We start from the raw sequence: 20,887 nt of genomic DNA on the forward strand, positions 1-20,887 counted from the left end.
GTGCACATAAGTGCACACCATTAATGAGTGCACACCATATATTAGTGCACACCATACATGAGTGCACACCATATATGAGTACACACCATATATGAGTGCACACCATATATGAGTGCACACCATATATGAGTGCACACCATAAATGAGTGTACACCATATATGAGTGACACCATATATGAGTGCACACCATACATGAGTGCACACCATATATGAGTGCACACCATAAATGAGTGTACACCATATATGAGTGCACACTATATATTAGTGCAACGATCAAAAGGTGCATTCTGTCCTGTTACGTCGAGTTAAACCATACCGATCTTTTTCATCTAGCCCACATTCCGTGCATCGAAATTATGGCACCATAGCTCAGTACTCAAATCATGGGAGTGAATGAAACCCACACTCAATTCACATGGCACATGTACTAAGGTATGGTTTTAGCGCAGTTAAGGAGTCGCGTACGGTTTCCTTGCACCGGAAACATTTCAAATCCCACAGCTTCGCCGATATCACAAATGGAATTATCAGACAACAAGCTTCTTGAAAGAATGGTTTCAGAAGGGCATTAGTAAACTAAAAAGCAGAATATTCTATTATTACGAAAGAGGACGTTTCTTATTGATTGCACATATAATAACGAGATTTGCAGTGACCTGAAATGATCTAGTTCTAATTTTCAACTGACGCGGGAAAAAACCTCTGAGTACTGACTGACCAGTGAGGGCTAGTGGCACGAAAGGTTGTTATTATTCTGTAACGTCGAACTGATTACTCTAACCGCCGGAACAATCACGGTTATTTGGTCGGTGCCAGATATCACTATCAAGAAATGCTCATGTTATTCCACAAAATCATCCCTGTGTGTCGTCTATATGGTGATTATATATGTGACCACCACCTGATGGGCACCACCGCATGCGTATATAGTAGGCCTACTACACATGTGACGTGTACGACATGTTTTATCACACTGTAGAGTTGTCGTAGGAGTAAACGACTTCATGGATATTATGGCGCCTTGCGAGGATTTTCACCAATATTGAATTGATATTCCATTGTGCGGCAAGCATTGCTCGGAGAGAAACATCATTGCAGTTCATACAACAGATTATGGTTACTGTATAACAATATGGTACGGTTTTGTCGACCCAGCCGTATCATGTTAGGTTCTGTAACACTATGTTGTGTGTTTATTTTCACACTGTTTCTACGAGATGTCTTCCAGTTCTTCGCCTCCGACTTTGATAGAGGTAACCACAGTGACGGCAACGAACGTACCCTAGAACAATTTGATGTCCTGAAGAGTGAGGTAAGTTCAGAGTTTACATCTGTACTCTGTTACTACTAAAAAACAGGTGTGACGAAATCACGTACACGTGGACAGGGGCATAAACAACTTTGGTGTTGACATACATTCGTTACCATGGTGACGGTTAAATTATAGGCTATAGTTTTTTTATATCACCCTGATAGCGACACATTGAACATTAAACAAAGGAGTTATTGCTCCAATTCTCTGATCCAACACATACCGTAGCTAGCTATACCGGTTCAAAGATGTGGAAGAGAGACTACAACAATGACTACCGGCAAAGGCAGAGTTGCTGTGCGGGGGGGGGGGGGGGGATCAGCAACGCAATCCATGGAAATGCATTTCAATACCCTGGTGAGGATCCAGTGGCGAATCCCCCAGAAGTTGTACGAGTTAAGATATTTCTTCTTCTCTCGAGCGATTTAAAGTACAATTGGTCAAGGCTATGGAAGATATTCCAAGCCCGCCGGAAGTTGAAAAACATTCAGTTCCCTTGTAGCTAATTTTAACTTTCGATCCAAGCAATATCTCCTTCAGAGCCTCAGAGGCTAAGTGAAACGCAACCAAGTACGAACACATTAAAAGACAGATGGACAGAGAGACACAGACAGTTTAAATTGGACAAATGAGAATAGAGCAGTATAAGAAAGTAAGTAAGTAAAACTTTATTTCATCCCAAAAGGGAAAATACAATAGTATATATCAACTTTGCTAACAGTCTTTCTCTCTTTGTGAATAAAATGGATTAGAATGTACGGAAAAACGAAACGACACTTGAAGATACTAAAATTACACAAATACCTACATGAGTCCATTATAGACTTGTGAACAGAAATATTGTCACAACATTATGAATATTTTGCAAATACATATTCGAGAAAACTTTCAAAACCAGATCAAAGTATTGTTGACAGGTTGCTGCCACTTAACCTTATCAACAAATCCATTCATCTATACGAGTCCCTTTAATAAACCATGACAAGGCCTACAGTTGACCTTCTGACCCTTCGTATCAGGTGTTGACTTCATTTTCTCGTAGTACATTTATATAACTGTACATGGAAGTTTTTGCACTGTTCTGGATTTTACAACTCGCTACAATTTCGATTAGACTCATTTGCCGTTGTCGTTTATTTCCATTTCATTTAACAGAGTCTGTTCAAAGTATCTCTTTCGAGATCCGGCTTTAGGAATCACAAATGTTTTTGAGTTAGTTAGCATCATGTTTGATCTTTAGAGAAAGGCAAAAATTTGACACCAAATCAGAACTAGCATTGTTCGATACAGGTGACAAGTGCCTACAGTGGAATTACGACCTTCCAATTACGATCTAACCAGGGAGCTGCTACTCTAACTAGAGTAGCAGCTCCCTGATCTAACAAACCCCTCTACGCAAACGATACCTGGAGTTAAGAAAGGGTCAAGTAAATATGATGCATCGTTAACCATCGTTAACTTAATGTTAAGTCACTAAGATGTTTAACTTTAGCATGTTGAAGTGTTAACCAACATCATATGTTATATAAGTTTCAACAAATGATGAAACAATATAAACATAAATTAAACCAGTTTTCTTAAACAATCGGATGAACGATAATGGTGGCAGAAATAGGTCATTAATTTCCACTCGTTTGGGCACAAATAACAACCTTTTGCGGTCTGATATTAATGTTAATCCGAAGAGAGGAAATGTGCTCTTCCGCCGATTTGATTGGTATACAACAAGGGTATGCACGTTAATACACTGCACTTTTATGTACATGCCATATAGATTATACAGCCTGATGATCAGGTCGCCTTATGAGCAGGGTTTTAAGTCCCCTTTTGCCTTGAACAGAAGTTATTACTTGCTAGTTCAAATTAAATATTTACTGTTACGATAAAGCCCAGTGTTCTTGTCGACCTATAACTTCCATACTTTGAATCGGTCATTGACTCTTTCAGGCAAACATGAGAATCCCATTTCATTACATCTCTCGCTTTCTTCGGGGGATTATCTCCGGGGATTGGAATTCATCTGTGTGCAACCTTGTTTGTGTATATCAGGATGTATTGTGTCATGTACATTTCAAAGGCCGGGTGTCAGCCGATGTCAGGCTGTAATCCTGTTCACAGGTCTGTTACGGCGGTACAGCGTCACAATTACCACTTGTCTTTGTTGTTAACTGGATCAGATATTTGATCCGTACTATGGCCCCAGGGATACAAGCATTGGTCATGTCACGACAGCGGAAAGTTTGTCGATTTCGAAATTCCGCAATGAATAATACTATGGAACGCCGAAAGGGCGTTGCACTATGTTGTTTACTTCTATGTTGTCTGTTATCATGTTGTTGTCTCTGTTGATGTTGTTGTCTCCTTTTATGTTGTTGTCTTCTTTGATGCTGACGGGGCTAGTCGGTCTCTCGGATAGTTTGGCTAGTTCTGAAGCACTAAATTCTTTGAATTTGTATACGTATTTTTACGTCATAAAAGTGAACAGCGCCGCCAGCTTCAAAGGAAACAACAACATCAAAGGAGAAAACATTATCAAAGTAGACAACAACGTTGAAGGAGACAACAACATTGAAGGAGACAACAACATCAAAAGAGACAACAACATTGAAGGAGATACCAACATTGAAGGAGATACCAACATCAAAAGAGACAACAACATCAAAAGAGACAACATCATGATGACAGACAGCATAGCAGTAAACAACATAATACAATGCCCTTTCGGCGTTCCATATAATACAACCATGGAGTTGATTCAGGCTATCGTTTTTATGCCCGCTCCCGAAGTAATTCTGACCTCTTCATTGTCTTAAGATGCGGTTTTCAATATTCCCTTGACCTCGGTCCGGTCACTGTGGTTTAAATAGTAACTACTTTAATTAAAAAGGACCGAGCGAGTACCCGTACAAGTACTTTATTTACAACGAAATTTAATGAGAGTATATTACAGCTGTGTAATCCTACAATATTTAAACGCCTCTTTCAGCCAACAAGGAGCTGCCATTTGCAGCCGTACATTGCTTCGATTTCCGGGTTTATAGGGTCCTTCAGTGCTCTGAAAGGAAAATCGCATGCAAAACATAACCACAGTGACATTATGCAAGCCTTATATACCATTGTTTCAGTGTTTCTTGTTAACTATGATAACGAACAGGTCAACGACACGTTAACACTTTTGTTATTTTCTTTGTTGGAAAATCATTGTCATCACGTCTATGCATGAATGCACATTCGCTATTTCAAGTAGGCCTACAGGATTCAAACCTAATTCACTGCATGAAGTAGTGAGTCACATGGAAGAAGAAGGGTCATATACAACCATATAGTTCTTCATTTATACAGACCACAAACTTGATAAATCGTAGTCTCTTTTATATTAATGAATTCAAACACACATTAGTAACTGTGGTAATTTTCTCCTAAGTAACTCAGTGAACTCAAAATACAGCAATAAGGAAGTTGTCTTATTTCAATCATTTGGGTTCTTACTTTGATAACGAGCGGAAGTGAAGTTGTAATGCTAAAAAATGCCAATCTAACCACTTAAATGGAAAGTGTTACACTTTCTCACCTTGTGGTGCAGGGACACTTGCTAATTACACCTCATACCAGTCTCAAAGCCTTTTCGTTCTATTACAAAGAATTGTACTATATATGCAGAAAGAGTTGCTTCACCCGAAGGGGATGACGGGATAGTCACGATACTTTGCCATCTTGCACTCAATGACCTCTCTATACGTGATGGTCAAAATCAGAATAGATATATTCACACGGAGAACTGTTATATCAATAAAGAAGCCTTTTATTGATTTCATAAAGAAAGTCAACAATAGTTTAACAGCCATATGGTACTTTATCCCGCGGCGAACAGCGAATCATTTGTGTACATAAGGATAATTTGTAAATGGAATAAATATGATATGATTGACAAGAAGGGGTGCGACCCTGGTCATACATGTAATTGCCTTTGGCAGTCTTGATAGCCGCTCTACGTGACATACACAAAGTGCAGATGGTATGATTATTAGTTGAGACATAGAATAGACTTGGCATCATTAGTATGAGAGTCCCTGGTATGAGCATGTTTGGCATCATTAGCATGAGCAGGGAGTTGCTCCCTGGTATGAGCATGTTTAAATATCTTCCACAAGCTCCCGAAGGATTTAACATCTTGGGAATCAAGAGATTGTCATAAGAGTCGGGCCTTTAGTTCTGACAGGAAATGTTGATAAAAGTTTCTTAGTTCTGTTTTGCGACAGGGTCCGCACGGGTTTTTATATAGTACAATGTCTGCATGGCAGCAGTTTGAATCAATTAGATTATAAGAACGTCTTTCATCGAAGAGACTTGGCCAATATGCATCGAGTCCCGGTGAGGAAGTGACTCAGCTATACCAGGGGGTTCTACTCCCTGGATATATCACTGACAACCGAGTAGACAGTTTGCTAAGGATTTATGTCGCTGTCAGGCAGTCAACTAAAGTAATGGCTATGATCTCGCTTACATCCTCCATCCAGACACGTCAACGAGCGTCATTTTTGCCAGCATGTATGAATTAAGGAGAACTTACCGTACTCAGTCCCATGCGTGTTTTAACGCAACCTTGACACAGATCAGTTAGCTTGAACAGGATGGCCGAAACAAAGATATTATAATTCGAGGAAACTATGAAAGCAACGTGGACGTTGTGTAACTTTTCACCTTGTCAGTTTTGTACTTATTTAGGTATGTCTATGTCAGCGAGAATGATAGTACTATGCAGTATCATCTGTTTATAATCAAAGATGGTGATAGAGTATAGTACCAGTTATCTTACATTCCGTCGGATTCTGTTTGTAAAAGAAGGTGATGGTGTTATGTTAAAGATCAAACAGCGTACTTCTTCAACTTGAAAAAGGTATATAATGACGACATATGTAATCAAATACTTCCTGAAAACCTAAATGTGTTTACATAAAACGAACATTCAAAACAAGGTACATTGACATCTGTTCCATTTCGACAAAATGAAGGTCAATAGCATTTTCCTGGGTTCTATGAAATGTATTTCCGTCTGCGGGTCAGATCACCGGGAATTGTGTGTCGTGACTTTATGCAGACTATTATAATTATATTGTCGCTCTGTTTTACCTCCATGGCCCTACGTAGTACGTTACGGAGGCCACTGCACATCCTCGACTATTATGACTTAATCACCTCAGAATGTCAAAAGTACAAAGAATGATTCTATACCCAGCCTAACTTGTTCATGTCAAGTACATTGGATGATTCTATACCCAGCCTAACTTCACTTCAATTGTCTGATGTGCTGGATAAAAAAGTTATTCATCCATAGAGCCTTGTTTAATGATACGATTCCGGATCAGTGCAGAGATGCCTTTGTAGCGAATCTATAGCGAAATTCAAACTGGGCTCGTTAAGCCAAACATATATGCTTGTACGTTGACATGATCATTGGGCGAACCTTCTCATATTTTATATTAGCCTACTGAAGCAGTGACAAATCACATGGAATTTAAGGAAACATATTTTCAGTATTGGATATTATATGTTTAATATGGTAGCTAAGGATCACCCAAGCTGTCGCAACAACGTGGATTTTATAGTTTGAACCAGGGATTCTAAACACTCCTTGTTTGAACAAATATGGGTTTCCAATTATCCCAAAAAATATGGAATGACTTTTGTCTAAAGGGTCGAAGTTCACACAACTGAGCATAAAATGTACTGTACGCTTTAAAGTTTTTCGATGTGCAGCTTGTCGCATTTATTGACTTTCCTTATTCTCTGTAACCAAAAAAAAAATCTGTTTTCAAACCAATCATCGTATAGTGAATAACCTTTATTCCTATAAGGTATACATGCTTTTATAATTTTATTACATATCTTATGACCGAAAACCCACAGCTAGCTTAGGACAGCTTCCTACGTCTCAGAACGGTAAGGCTGAGTGGGGGTCACCTGGCACCCATGCTCACTTCACTTTGTTGAATCAAGTGTAGCTGCAGTTCTGCGTTCGAAAGGAGGCGAAGTTGTGTTAAGGATTTTACGTTATTTGATCTGGTCGCGAAGTTCAGGTTATATTTTTCAATACCTCTTTGATTAATCTTTGTCAATACTTTTTCGAAAAGAACATGTGTATTCCTAAATTGTGTTCGTGAATAGGTATGTATGGTAATGAGGAGACGATCAAACCTGTGCAATTATTCGGTGTTGGTACATGCATAGTTCTACTCTGGAAATAGTTTATACAAATTTGGCTTATAGGCTACTAATCGCTATGATGGACTTAGGAACGACTATGAACCGATGCTAAGATCTTGCATTCAGTAGTTCAATAGCCCGGTTAACGTGTGGTTTTCCTTTAAGTAGCTCACAGCGATAACGTGCATTGTACACCAGACATACTGGAGTTGTTGTTTGTTGACCGTGGAAGGAATCTGTTTAGAATGCCACCACGTTCTACTTAAGAATTTCTTTTACAGTGTTGTTTGTTGTACCGTATCCAGAGAACAACATTGCTGAATTTACAGTCCCTATAGCTGGATGGAGTGTTATATGGCTTGCTGTTTGGCACGATGTTATCATGTGTCCTTATTGGCATCGCGTCGGTGAGTGGGAAATGTGACAGCAAAGTTGGACAGTGACTTGCTGCTTTACAGGAACTAACCGCAAAGTAAAGCCGGATAGGCGGGTGAGAATATAAGGTTTAGCAGCGGGAATCTGTTTGTATTCGGCTAACGGAATTGCATTAATTTTACCATAATTGCATTAAACATATTCCTTCATGCAGATGTCTAAAAGTTACCGGCGGTAAAATTTCCTTCAGGCATTTTATTCGGTAGGTTTGAGAACCGTTGTTCGATTGTAACCTTCACTTTAATTAACTTGGACTAATTAAACTTGAAGTAAGGACATCCTGTTTTCCGTTTGTTGTATATCGTACGTCGAGGAGCCCTCCGGATTATTATTTTCTGTTGTTTCATTGAAATTGTATGTACTGTTGAAAGTTGTAACAGTGGCTCGCATATATACTGGATTGGAATACTGTTTGTTGCATAGATATCTTGTCCGGACTTACTGTAACCCGAGCTTTACGCGGGAAGTAACACCAATTAGATCATTACTCATGTGTGACGGAGTACAGATAATTGGATATGGAATAATTATCACTAGCCCACCATTTTCAAAATATCGCATAGGCTACATAAACTTTCTGTCGATTAGCGTACATGTTTGGGTAATCGTAATGCGTACCGGTTATGTGGAATAGCGTCAAACAGGATGATATTTTCCGGATGTAAACGTTTGTATACCGGTGACAATGACGTGACCTATGATAAACTGGAGGCCTGCATAGTCTTAGTGCACAGAGAGAGTGCTCGGTGTAATTACATGGCTGAACCACTGAATTTTTAGACAAGTTGATGAAGTGTAAGCATTTTACCTAACTTTCCTTTGGTTTAAGAATGAAGAATATTGTGGAGTTTATATTGTGCCGGATCATATTTACATAAAATATTAACATGAAGTGCTATCAAAACTGTAGCCTATCTACATAGTCAAGCAATTCATCAATAACAAAATGAATAAACTCATACACAGGGCGTACTTCATCTCAATTGCCATCATTTTGGTCATTATCTTGACTTTTCAAGGAAGCGTACGAAACGAGTTACGTCGATACGGAATAAAGGATATGCTAAGATTTGTATCTTATAGTAACAACATCACTATTGCGCAATCTATGAAATACCATTCCACGTTTGACGTTTTTTATTCGCCCGTCCAGTGGATGAATATATCACTGCCTGGTGACCGAGTCAGATCCGTGGATCAAGAGGTACGTACTATATGTAGGGAGCTGCTACTCTAACAGTTAGAGTAGCAGCTCCCTGTTATACAGACGCATCGTTTACAGCATGATATATACGTGTATTTGCGTAGCTATAGGGAGGGGGAGATTGGAGGGGCGGGGGAGTAGTGGTTTAGAATGCTGAAAAGTGACAGAATGTTGACAGGTATATATACTTTTGAGATGGCACATGATGTGCGGGTTGGGGAGGTGGGAGGAGTATGGGGGGGGCGGGGTAGAGTAAGCAGAAACGGATGTACAACCATGCAATATGGTGAACATAATACATATACATTTAAATTAAGTCCTGTTGTGCGTTCAAAAATGACCGATATATATGAAATGGGGGTTAATGTTGATATCTAGGTATTATCTTTGCTGACATTTTGTGTTCTGGTGATATGGATGTTCAGAATTTCGAGGTCAAAGTTCATTATTGGAATAAACACACACAAAATCATTCCCTACGTTCACATTTAGTAATGGCTGTTGACTAGTGGACTCCTTACTGTAGGAATTTGAGGTGGAATTATAAATCAGAGAGTAAGTCGGATCAAATTATCATTTGCCTTACACAGTTAATGAAGTGAGTATTCACGAGTCTTGCTCGCCGTGGTCCTAGTGTAAAGTAGTTCTTTTTTTATTTACGGTGTCATGAGGGTAAAGGTCAGAGGTCAAGCCATTGGCTGAAACACTCAATTTGCTTCAAGCAATGCATCAGCACTATTTTGTTAGTTGCTGATATACAGGTATTTTTCAACGATCTTTGCTTGCCCGCTGCTACAAATCAGGACGTTGTCGACGATTTCTACATGATCGTTAATTGCTACAAATCAGGACGTTGTTAACGAATTTTACGTGGTCGCTGCTACAAAGCAGGGAGTTGTTAACATATTTTACGTGGTTGTTGCTACAGTACAAATCCAATCAAATCAATGTTAACGAATTACCATCTCGCGTTCCATTGCGTCTCATTGCCACAGTGGTCAAAATGAGTAGGCATTTCACACATCCATCGTTGTATAATACTATGGTCTTCATCCCTAAAATCCGTATACAATACAAATTGGGCTATGCAAGGATGGGTTTGAGTAATGACGTTAATGTCTACGCTTAATGCAACCACTCGCGTTTGGTGTTTTCCAAAGTCAGACGTTCGCGCAGGCAGAACAGTCACATTGTGTTCTTTTACAAAGTATCATTTCAAGGTTTCTTTCAGAAAATATGGTGCTTACAAAACAACCATCAACACAAGAAGCAAATATGGCACATAGGCCTATTGACTCCACCGTCAGCATACAATGAGAAGCTTGTCAATGTCAGATTGAGGAATGGCAATCTGCTAAATCTGCTAGATCTGCTAACGTACCCACGGAGCTACTTAACGTTGGACTTTTAATATTTTTTTCAAGAAAGAAGAAGCTGTAAAACGATGTATGTTGAAGTCGTTCTCAAAAGCAATTTGTCAAAGAGTGCTTTTGCTAAAATGTATTGCCTCGCCTAGATTCACAGCGACATCGAAGCAACCGTTTCGCGAGCTGCCTGGTAGTAATTACTTCAAGCATGGAGGTAAAAACCTCCATGCTTCAAGCATATTCCTACCAAATATACCTGCCACACTTTCACAACAGACGTACACGGCCTATAGCGCCTATATATACGTTTCATATTAGAAACGGGCTTTATTCTGCATTATCAATGCTGTATGGAAGATAAAAAAATGAGCTGATCGTGAAGAATCTGAGAATTAACGAAAATATGGCTAAGAAGCAGGACTCGAGGTAATTTGTCAGTGCTCCAATGCCGATTGAAATTTTAGTCTGACAGGCCTGACGAGAGGGGGACAGGTCGAGGGGGTACAGCTGTCAAAAAGAAGCCCCGAGAGGGGAAATATGTGAGAAGTGTGTTCAGTTTCATAAAACAATGAACAATAAGTGTCCCGGGACCAAAGCAGGCTTTTTACTATCCAAACTGACATGTCAGTTTTACATTGAGCAAATAGTGATGTCTTTCATTATGATTTCAAAGAAATCATTTTAGTTAGGGAGAAACATAAAATAAACTCTCTTTTTGAATGTTTGAAGGTTCAACATAAATAAACAATATTCACATTCAGCTTTACTTTGCCTAAAACTCTCGCATTCGTCACTTATTTTCAATATGACTTGGTCATTTGGATACATTATAATCTTGTTTAATACAACCAGCGTTGCATATGCCTTTGATGGAACACGTAGGAGTACAACTTCCTGCTATAAGTTGATTTGTTTGACCGTGTGAAAGAGTTCCAGGCATTCCCCAATTATAATGCCTAATTTGGCATTTACTATTGGTTTTAGCCCAAAACCTCTCGGTAGCAACAATGGAAGAATGGGCAATAATCTGTTTCCTGATTGTACCACTGCGCCAAATGGTTTTGATTTCTTCTACAGCGTCAGACAGTTTTCAGTACCTTGTTATATACTCTTTACATGGGACGCGGTTTAAGAAAATTATATGCATATAAAAATAGAAAATATACTTGGACGCTTTGCTGTATTGTATATAACAGTCTCCTTCACCGATTATTAGCAGACAATTTGTAGAAAGTAGAGGTAACATTTGTCAGCTAGTGTCAGATTACTCGTGTCTAATCTACTTGGACTCGGGCTCAACTGGACTGGTCCAGATACTGTATTATATATGTAGTTTAGCTGCAGGTCCGAGTTCGGTAATTTCTGAATACCGTCACGTCCCCCACCAAGAGGAAATATTGAAGTAATAAGTTAACAAATAGTACTACTTTAAACGTGTAACTAATATCAAGTCACTATACTTTCAAAGTCCTAATGAGTTCATTGTGAAGAAAGTCCATTGTCGCATAAGTTTCCTTAAACCAAGGGCAACCACAATTTAACTATACACTGTGAATGAGATGAAGGCTCGTTGAAGTATCGATTGGTTTAATAATGGTTTACCCATTACTCCCTATTCTTCTGGACTACAATGTAATACGTAAGCATCATTTTGTCCCATTTGTATTGAATGAAGCAATGAACTTACTCCTTGCAATTGCCCTATTGTGTTTTTGTATTAGTGAACAAATGTACGTATGTACAAACTCAGTGTTCTTTAGCCATGGAAGTATCGTTAATTAGATAATGCACGTTCATACTGCAGCTGTCCCTTCAGTAGTCCATGCAAGACGTAATACTGTCTTTAATCTCACATTCAACTTCAAGGATGACTTTGGACAAAATAGTACAGTCACTTTACTGAGTTGATGAAACTCAGCTGTTTAAAAGGTCATATCGTAAAACTTAAATGAGTTATATAAATAGAGCCATGAATGATAACAGAGTGTTTTAACGGTCTATTATATATCGAAATTAATTATATATTATTATACTTCCTTATGATTTATGTAATTTTTTTTCAGGTAATAAAATAGGCCAGTAACGTATATTAATTCCTAACCAAATCTTTCGTAAACTAGTAAGGTTGGTTACGTTTCAAAAGGAAAAACAAATTATTAGAAAGACACCTGTCAAGTTCTGCACAATTATAATTTGCTGTTTCGCGCTTCAAACATAAATAATCTTACAATGCTCGACCGACTTCTTGTGTTCGTACCTTTCATATTTCTTGAAAAAGACATTTATACAATTATTATACAGCAAGTTGCCAAGTTGTTATTATAACGCAAGTTGCCGCGTTAATTATTTTTTCGAAACGTTGCTCAACTCGTCACTGAAAGTCGGTCTCGAAATCGAACAACAAAAATTTGTGAATGTACGACCCTGGTTGTATGACATTAAAGTGCTGTCACAATTTTGAATTTCATAAAAAACATAATATATTCATAAATTGGAGTTTTGCTCTGCGATGAAGCGTGGATGGAAGGGGATATGATGTGTTCACTAGCCCCCCAACATGTTCAGTGATGTGCATGGTTTACGCTTTTCAGGGAATAACGGGCGGAGTTGGTGCATGCAAACTATTATTATTATTTTTTTTATTATTATTATTATTAAACTCCAGTTTCGATAAATACGTTTTACACTAGATAATTTGGGGCAAGGTCCCTGTCGGAATTAGTGTTTCACTTTGTTACCAAGTATAGACTCTGATGAGTCTGCTCAGCGACGCGAATGAGTCTTCCTACATAAAAATAGGAAAATGCTACGGCTGTTATATATTTTCCTCCCCTTTCTACATACGCTTTTTGCATACGATAACACGCATTAACAAAGGTAAGTTTGTTACCGTGAAATGCAAGCTGTTGTCGTTGCTGTAACGATCATGTCAAGCACTACTATAGGAGTTGGTAATTGAGTTGTGCTCTGAACGAAATATGATAGAATGTTGGGTAAATGTCATTCGTGCTCGCACTGCAAAGATGTCAACGCATATACAGCTGTTTTAATTCTTTCAGTTTGCGCTAGTGCACAACCTGTGAATAAACTAAATGTGAACACTTCCATATAGTATAGTTATAGATTAACCGGTGTGATTCCTTGCCGGATCGAGGCAGAAGGAACCAATATGCGAAAGTGATGGTCCGCGTGTGTGCGTGACGCGTGTATGTGACAATTGCTTGTAATGACAGTCGTGGGACCTTGTTAAACATACACACATATCCGACCGTTTCATTTGTTTTGTAACTGCCTTTTATAAGTGACAATAGCTTGTTGTTCCATGTGGATGTCAACTTACAGTTTGAAGTCTGTATATACATGAAACTATCGACAGTGAGTGTATCTGTCGAAAATGGACAAATGTTGAGAAATTTAGTCTGACCTAGGTTTGACTATATTGTGAATCTATCATCTCATGAATTGCTATGGAATCACATTATCACAAAGAAGGTGTTAATCTTCTATTTGAAACTATACTGCTGAAATCAACCAACTTTTACTTTCTTTCATTTTTTTTGCAGATTACGCGTTCCATACGTAGTCGAACTTTACAGGCGTTATGTCAAGTGGAAAAAAAGAATGATACGAAGAATTTATCGGAGAAAGAGAAGACAACCTTATATCGGCAAATAATCGTAGATGATCAAAGACGGTTTCTTTTCTGTTTCATTCCAAAGGTAGCTTGTTCGAATTGGAAAAGGGTAATCAAAGTGATGCAAGGAACACTTGATCCGGAGAGTAAGGGTAAAATGGATCACCATTCAGGGATGACATTTTTACAAGACAACGAACAAAATTTAGCTCGTTTAAAATTGAAACATTTTTATAAATTTATGTTCGTACGACATCCGTTGGAACGATTATTGTCAGCTTACAGGAACAAATTCGGTGAAAATATAGGCGATTATCGCCGAAGATACGGTTCCAAAATTATTAGAGCTTACCGTCCTAAATCCAAAGCGAGAGAAGCTTTCATGAAGGGCGATTTATCGATAACATTTGAAGAATTTTTAAGATTTTTAATTGACAGCGATACATCGACGATGGACGTCCATTGGAAGCCAATGCATGAACTATGCCAACCATGTGCAGTACATTACGATTTCGTCGGATCCTTCGAACAGCTACGTGAGGACGCGGATTTTGTTTTGGGTAGAATTCGCGGTAATTCAACGGTGTCTTTCCCGAAGAGGCAAGGGTATTACCGTCCAACAACTCCTGACACTTTAATCTCAGAACTCAGCAAAGTTAGACCAATAGTTCTACAACAGCTGGTCGATAAATATATATTAGATTTTGCTTTATTTGGTTATTCTGCCCCCTCTCTTGATGTTTGACGTAATTGCTTACGTCATCTCGATTCAATATGCAAGTACTAGCCATACTAAAAGTGTTAGTGATGTTTGTTTTTATGTTTTTTTTCAATATTACAACAATGCCATGAAACGATAACACTGAATATGGTAACGCAATGCGTATAGAATGTTAGGAGATTAAAGTGTGCGGGTTGAAAACAAGATACAAGCTTTCACATTTTATTTATAGTCGTAAAGAGTATAAAATTTGAGTAAATCAGCAACTTGTCGGAAGCAAAAGGAAAAGATGTTATGGTGATGTCGTGTGTGTGTATGTATGTGACATTTGCTTGTAAACACGGTAACTTCATACTTGGTGTGTGGATCCGTCTTAACAAGGAGTACTAGAAGCCTTTTGTTTTCTGTGAAGTTCAATAGTCATGTGGGGTTAACAGAGGTCAAAATCTGAAAACCTTGCGAACATATGCATAGGAGGCGGTGGGCTGGGGGGGGGGAGGGGCTGCAGCCCCCAACCAAATTTTTTTTGTGAAAATTCGGGCAATATGCTGAGAATTTTTCGGGCACCTACTGAAAGAAGAAAAATTTGCAATGTGTTTTTCAATTGTTTGGGTGAAAATTCGGGCAATATGCTGAGAATTTATCGGGCACCTACTGAAAGAAGAATAATTTGCAATGTGTTTTTCATTTTTTGGGGGGTGAAAATTCGGGTAATATGCTGAGAATATTTCGGGCACCTACTGGAAAGAAGAATAATTTGCAATGTGTTTTTCAATGGTTAAACTGATATTATTATGATCGTTATTATTGTAACGACTTCCCCAATAATTATAACCAATATGGAAGGGTAATAACACGGAAAACATAACCAAAATTTTTCGCGCGCTCCGCGCGCGTTTATGGCAAGCCGTTTTAACATTTACCTCGCAATTCGACTTAAGTCGAATACATTTCACTTAAGTGGAATTCAATTTCATTTAAGCAGAATACTATTTAACTTAAGTGGAATTCTATTTAACTTAAGTGGAATACCATTCCACTTAAGCTTAATTGTATTTTACTTGAGCTGAATTCATCAACTTGTCACTGCATTTTACTTAAGCTAAATTCTATTTCACTTAAGTGGAAATGCATTTCACTTAAGTGGAATTGTATTCTACTTAAGTGGAATACTATTCCACTTAAGTGGAATGCATTCCACTTAAGTGAAATATGATTGGATAGTCTATTTCACTTAAGTGGAATGTGATTGGCTAGTACATTCAACGCCAAACTTTGCCCATGCCTTTGCGCGCCATTATAAACAACTTGCCGCGATACGTGTACGTACGTACGTGGTGTCGATATGTGCACAATGAATATCGACTGTCCATAGGGATCCAGCTAGCACTTTACATCCGTGCAAGGTGTGTACGTATATGGCAAGCCATGTGGGACAAACACTGCATAATATATCAGCATATTAATCGTAATTTATACGCGTATTAATTGGAATATATACGCGTATATATTAGTAGCCAATCATATGGCCCAAATATATCCGCGTATTAATTCGAATATATACACGTATTAATTCGAATATATCCGCGTATTAATTCGAATATATACACGTATTAATTCGAATATATTCACGTATTAAATAGAATACATATGGGATTAAATCCAATATATGCACGGATTAATTAGAATATACACGAAAACACATTTCCGCTCTTGCTGTGTACATATACCAACGATAACTGTTTTGGCGGGCTCGCGAGATCGCTTCATAAAGCGAAACTTTACACATGTACAACACATATTATATTCGAATTAATACGCGTATATATTCGAATTAATACGCGGATATATTATGCGGTGTTTGTCCCACATGGCTTGCCATATACGTATGTACCTGACCTGGTACCTGACGAATACCATTAACAAAATAAAGCCATGGCAAATACATTACAAGTGGTTGGAGGAGCTACAGCAGAAAACGCATTGACAAGGGCAAGAGAACGTATTACTTTTTTTGAATTTTGGGTTTTAGATGGAATCTTTAATTTCGTCAAAAGTTTCACTATCTAAAAAGTTACGAATTCTGCCAATGTTACTTAAACAAGATGTAAGTCAACTCTGTTGAGCATCATACTGATTGTACCCCTGTGCAAGTGAGGAAATAACACTTCGAATTGTGTCTCTAACAACAACAATTATTTGATCGCATTCCAGCAATGTTAGATGTGAATGATTAGCCATAGCCATGGTGTACACGTGCAACGAGGATCCACTACATCATCATATGTGATGAGCAATTGAATGCGTTACGACGAACATTACCCTAAATTGTATTTATATATAAGCCACATATCAACATTTCCACTTAAGTGGAATTGTATTTTACTTAAGCAGAATAGAATTCCACTTAAGTGAAATTGACGCCCAAAAGATATTATTCCACTTAAGTGAAATTGTACTCCACTTAAGTGGAATTGTATTCAAGTGGAATACATTTTACTTAAGTGGAATAACATTTCACTTAAGTAGAATGTATTCCACTTAAGTGAAATGTATTCGACTTAAGTCTAATTGCGAGGTAAATGTTAAAACGGCTTGCCATATACGCGCGCGTAGCGGGCGAAAAATTTTGGTTTTATTTTTCGGGCAAGTCGTTACAGCCCCCCCCCCCCCCAATGAAATTAGGCTCCCACGCCTATGCTTGCGAACACGATAACTCAAAAAGTACGTCTTTGTTTAACTTCATACATGCAGTATGCAGATTCAGCTTGTTGTGTACAAGAACCATATTGAAATTGGTGAAGGTCAAATGTCATGGGTGGTCAACATTTAAGTGAATGTCTGAAAATCTTGATAACACAAGAAGTAAATCTTTCTTGAACTTCATATACTTAGTATAGATCCAGCTTGGTGAGTGCAAGAATCCTATTGAAATTGGTAGAGGTCAAAGGTCACATGAGGTCAACAGGCATCAAAATCGTTAAACCTTTTAAACATGATAATTCCAAACTTAAAGCTACAATTAACCTGTGAACTCTCCAATGCTGTGATTTGCATTTGGTGAACATAGTTTGGTGAAATTCATTTCAGTTCAGTTCTGTAAAGGGGCGCTACAGGTCTTCAACGAAACATACCTGGCATCCAGGTAAAGAAATCTACTTCAGTCTTCATATTCTATTGCTTTAAACGTGCACTTAAACCTCCCATCAGTTTTCACCCTGTGAACTTCAAGGGTTCGACAGGTTATCTAAAATGGGCACAAACTCGCTAAAGGGGTCAAATGGTGGGAAAATTGGCCATTTTCTCAAAATATTTCACAGTATATAAAAAATGTCATGTCTCAACAATTATTAAAGGGATTTGCAAGCTCAAAATTGTTCAAATGTGGATATATTAAAAATAAGAAGTCTGTTCTTTCTGCATGCATATTGAAAGATTTTAGTTGAAAATTCTATGCTGTAAAATCCTTATGAGTGAATGACATGGTCGTTGCCCACAAGGGAATGCTACAAACCGTTTCTGGTTCTCACTTAATTCTTGGAAAAATTAAAACTCACATTAGTCAGATTGTTATGTTGAATTTTGAGCAAATTGTGTGGCAAGGAATGAAAAAGCTAACTGACTTGCTGGTTAAAATGTGTATCAAATGTACCCTCTCGTGGAGTTTTATTTTGTAAGTAGGTATCTGAGTGTATGGCAACCTTACCATATACGTTGCCATTGGCTTTGTTTTGTATCTTTAAGAGTAAACACTGAGCTGAAGAATAGTACCTAGAAAGTCTTTGCAATTTTAGAGCATTTACACAACTTCAAAATAGCAATATTACCCCAATTATGTGTTAACTACACTATTACGTATTGACCTCTATATAGTGTGTAATAAACGATGCCATAAGCTGCAACTCGTAAGTTTAAGCCGCAAGACTTCCAGACTGGCGATTTATTTCCGTTGTTTACAGATCAGACACTTGTTGTAACCATGGTAAAAACAGTCCTAATTTACTTAGTCGATGAATGGAGCTGAAAATAGCTCCATGGTCGAAATAACATCGATGTTATACTTAGTCGATGTAATATCAGACACTTGTAACCCTGGTAATACAAGTCCTAATATACTAAGTCGATGTAATATCAGACACTTGTTACCCTGGTAATACAAGTCCTAATATACTAAGTCGATGTAATATCAGACACTTGTAACCCTGGTAATACAAGTCCTAATATACTAAGTCGATGTAATATCAGACACTTGTTACCCTGGTAATACAAGTCCTAATATACTAAGTCGATGTAATATCAGACACTTGTAACCCTGGTAATACAAGTCCTAATATACTAAGTCGATGTAATATCAGACACTTGTAACCCTGGTAATACAAGTCCTAATATACTAAGTCGATGTAATATCAGACACTTGTAACCCTGGTAATACAAGTCCTAATATACTAAGTCGATGTAATATCAGACACTTGTAACCCTGGTAATACAAGTCCTAATATACTAAGTCGATGTAATATCAGACACTTGTAACCCTGGTAATACAAGTCCTAATATACTAAGTCGATGTAATATCAGACACTTGTAACCCTGGTAATACAAGTCCTAATATACTAAGTCGATGTAATATCAGACACTTGTAACCCTGGTAATACAATACTAAGTCGATGTAATATCAGACACTTGTAACCCTGGTAATACAAGTCCTAATATACTAAGTCGATGTAATATCAGACACTTGTAACCCTGGTAATACAAGTCCTAATATACTAAGTCGATGTAATATCAGACACTTGTAACCCTGGTAATACAATACTAAGTCGATGTAATATCAGACACTTGTAACCCTGGTAATACAAGTCCTAATATACTAAGTCGATGTAATATCAGACACTTGTAACCCTGGTAATACAAGTCCTAATATACTAAGTCGATGTAATATCAGACACTTGTTACCCTGGTAATACAAGTCCTAATATACTAAGTCGATGTAATATCAGACACTTGTAACCCTGGTAATACAAGTCCTAATATACTAAGTCGATGTAATATCAGACACTTGTAACCCTGGTAATACAAGTCCTAATATACTAAGTCGATGTAATATCAGACACTTGTTACCCTGGTAATACAAGTCCTAATATACTAAGTCGATGTAATATCAGACACTTGTAACCCTGGTAATACAAGTCCTAATATACTAAGTCGATGTAATATCAGACACTTGTAACCCTGGTAATACAAGTCCTAATATACTAAGTCGATGTAATATCAGACACTTGTAACCCTGGTAATACAAGTCCTAATATACTAAGTCGATGTAATATCAGACACTTGTAACCCTGGTAATACAAGTCCTAATATACTAAGTCGATGTAATATCAGACACTTGTTACCCTGGTAATACAAGTCCTAATATACTAAGTCGATGTAATATCAGACACTTGTAACCCTGGTAATACAAGTCCTAATATACTAAGTCGATGTAATATCAGACACTTGTAACCCTGGTAATACAAGTCCTAATATACTAAGTCGATGTAATATCAGACACTTGTAACCCTGGTAATACAAGTCCTAATATACTAAGTCGATGTAATATCAGACACTTGTAACCCTGGTAATACAAGTCCTAATATACTAAGTCGATATTGATCCTACCGTCGTCGTTGTCATTTCATATACCTCTGCAATATGCCAGGGAATGGGTAGCTCACGCTTTATCTTAACGGATCGTTACCGTGACACAGCGTGACTGGATCTTTGCTTCGATGGGGTAACATTATGATGAATATACATACCAAGACCTGTTCCTTACGTTAGATATCAACAAGCGGTGTAACTAGGCCGGTGCGGCCCAGGGAGCCCGGACCGTTCTTATCATGAAGCTTCTTATAGTGAAGTATCTATTGTGCACAAGTACATTCCTTTTGTCTTGTTACTTTGTAAAATGTCTGATTCATTTACAATGTTGCAGATACACCACAACTGTAACAAATTGAGCCCTAACTTA

At 37.9% G+C, this 20,887-nt stretch overlaps 1 protein-coding gene across 2 annotated transcripts; it reads left to right on the top strand.

Annotated features, from left to right (window-relative positions):
- Nucleotides 1-438: 438 nt before the first annotated feature.
- LOC139980335 (carbohydrate sulfotransferase 14-like) lies at nt 439-18,196 on the top strand. Of its 2 annotated transcripts, none has more exons than XM_071991941.1 (2): nt 439-1,312; nt 14,086-18,196. In XM_071991941.1, exons 1-2 carry the CDS (start codon nt 1,133-1,135, stop codon nt 14,899-14,901), a joined length of 996 nt encoding a protein of 331 aa, XP_071848042.1. In that variant the 5' UTR covers nt 439-1,132; the 3' UTR covers nt 14,902-18,196. The 2 variants fall into 2 exon arrangements, with proteins under 2 accessions (XP_071848042.1, XP_071848041.1); XM_071991940.1 differs by lacking the exon at nt 439-1,312 and adding an exon at nt 6,212-9,155.
- The last annotated feature ends 2,691 nt before the right edge of the window (nt 18,197-20,887 follow it).

The sequence above is a fragment of the Apostichopus japonicus genome, chromosome 14 (genome assembly GCF_037975245.1).
Source record: "Apostichopus japonicus isolate 1M-3 chromosome 14, ASM3797524v1, whole genome shotgun sequence".
Lineage (NCBI taxonomy): Eukaryota > Metazoa > Echinodermata > Holothuroidea > Aspidochirotida > Stichopodidae > Apostichopus > Apostichopus japonicus.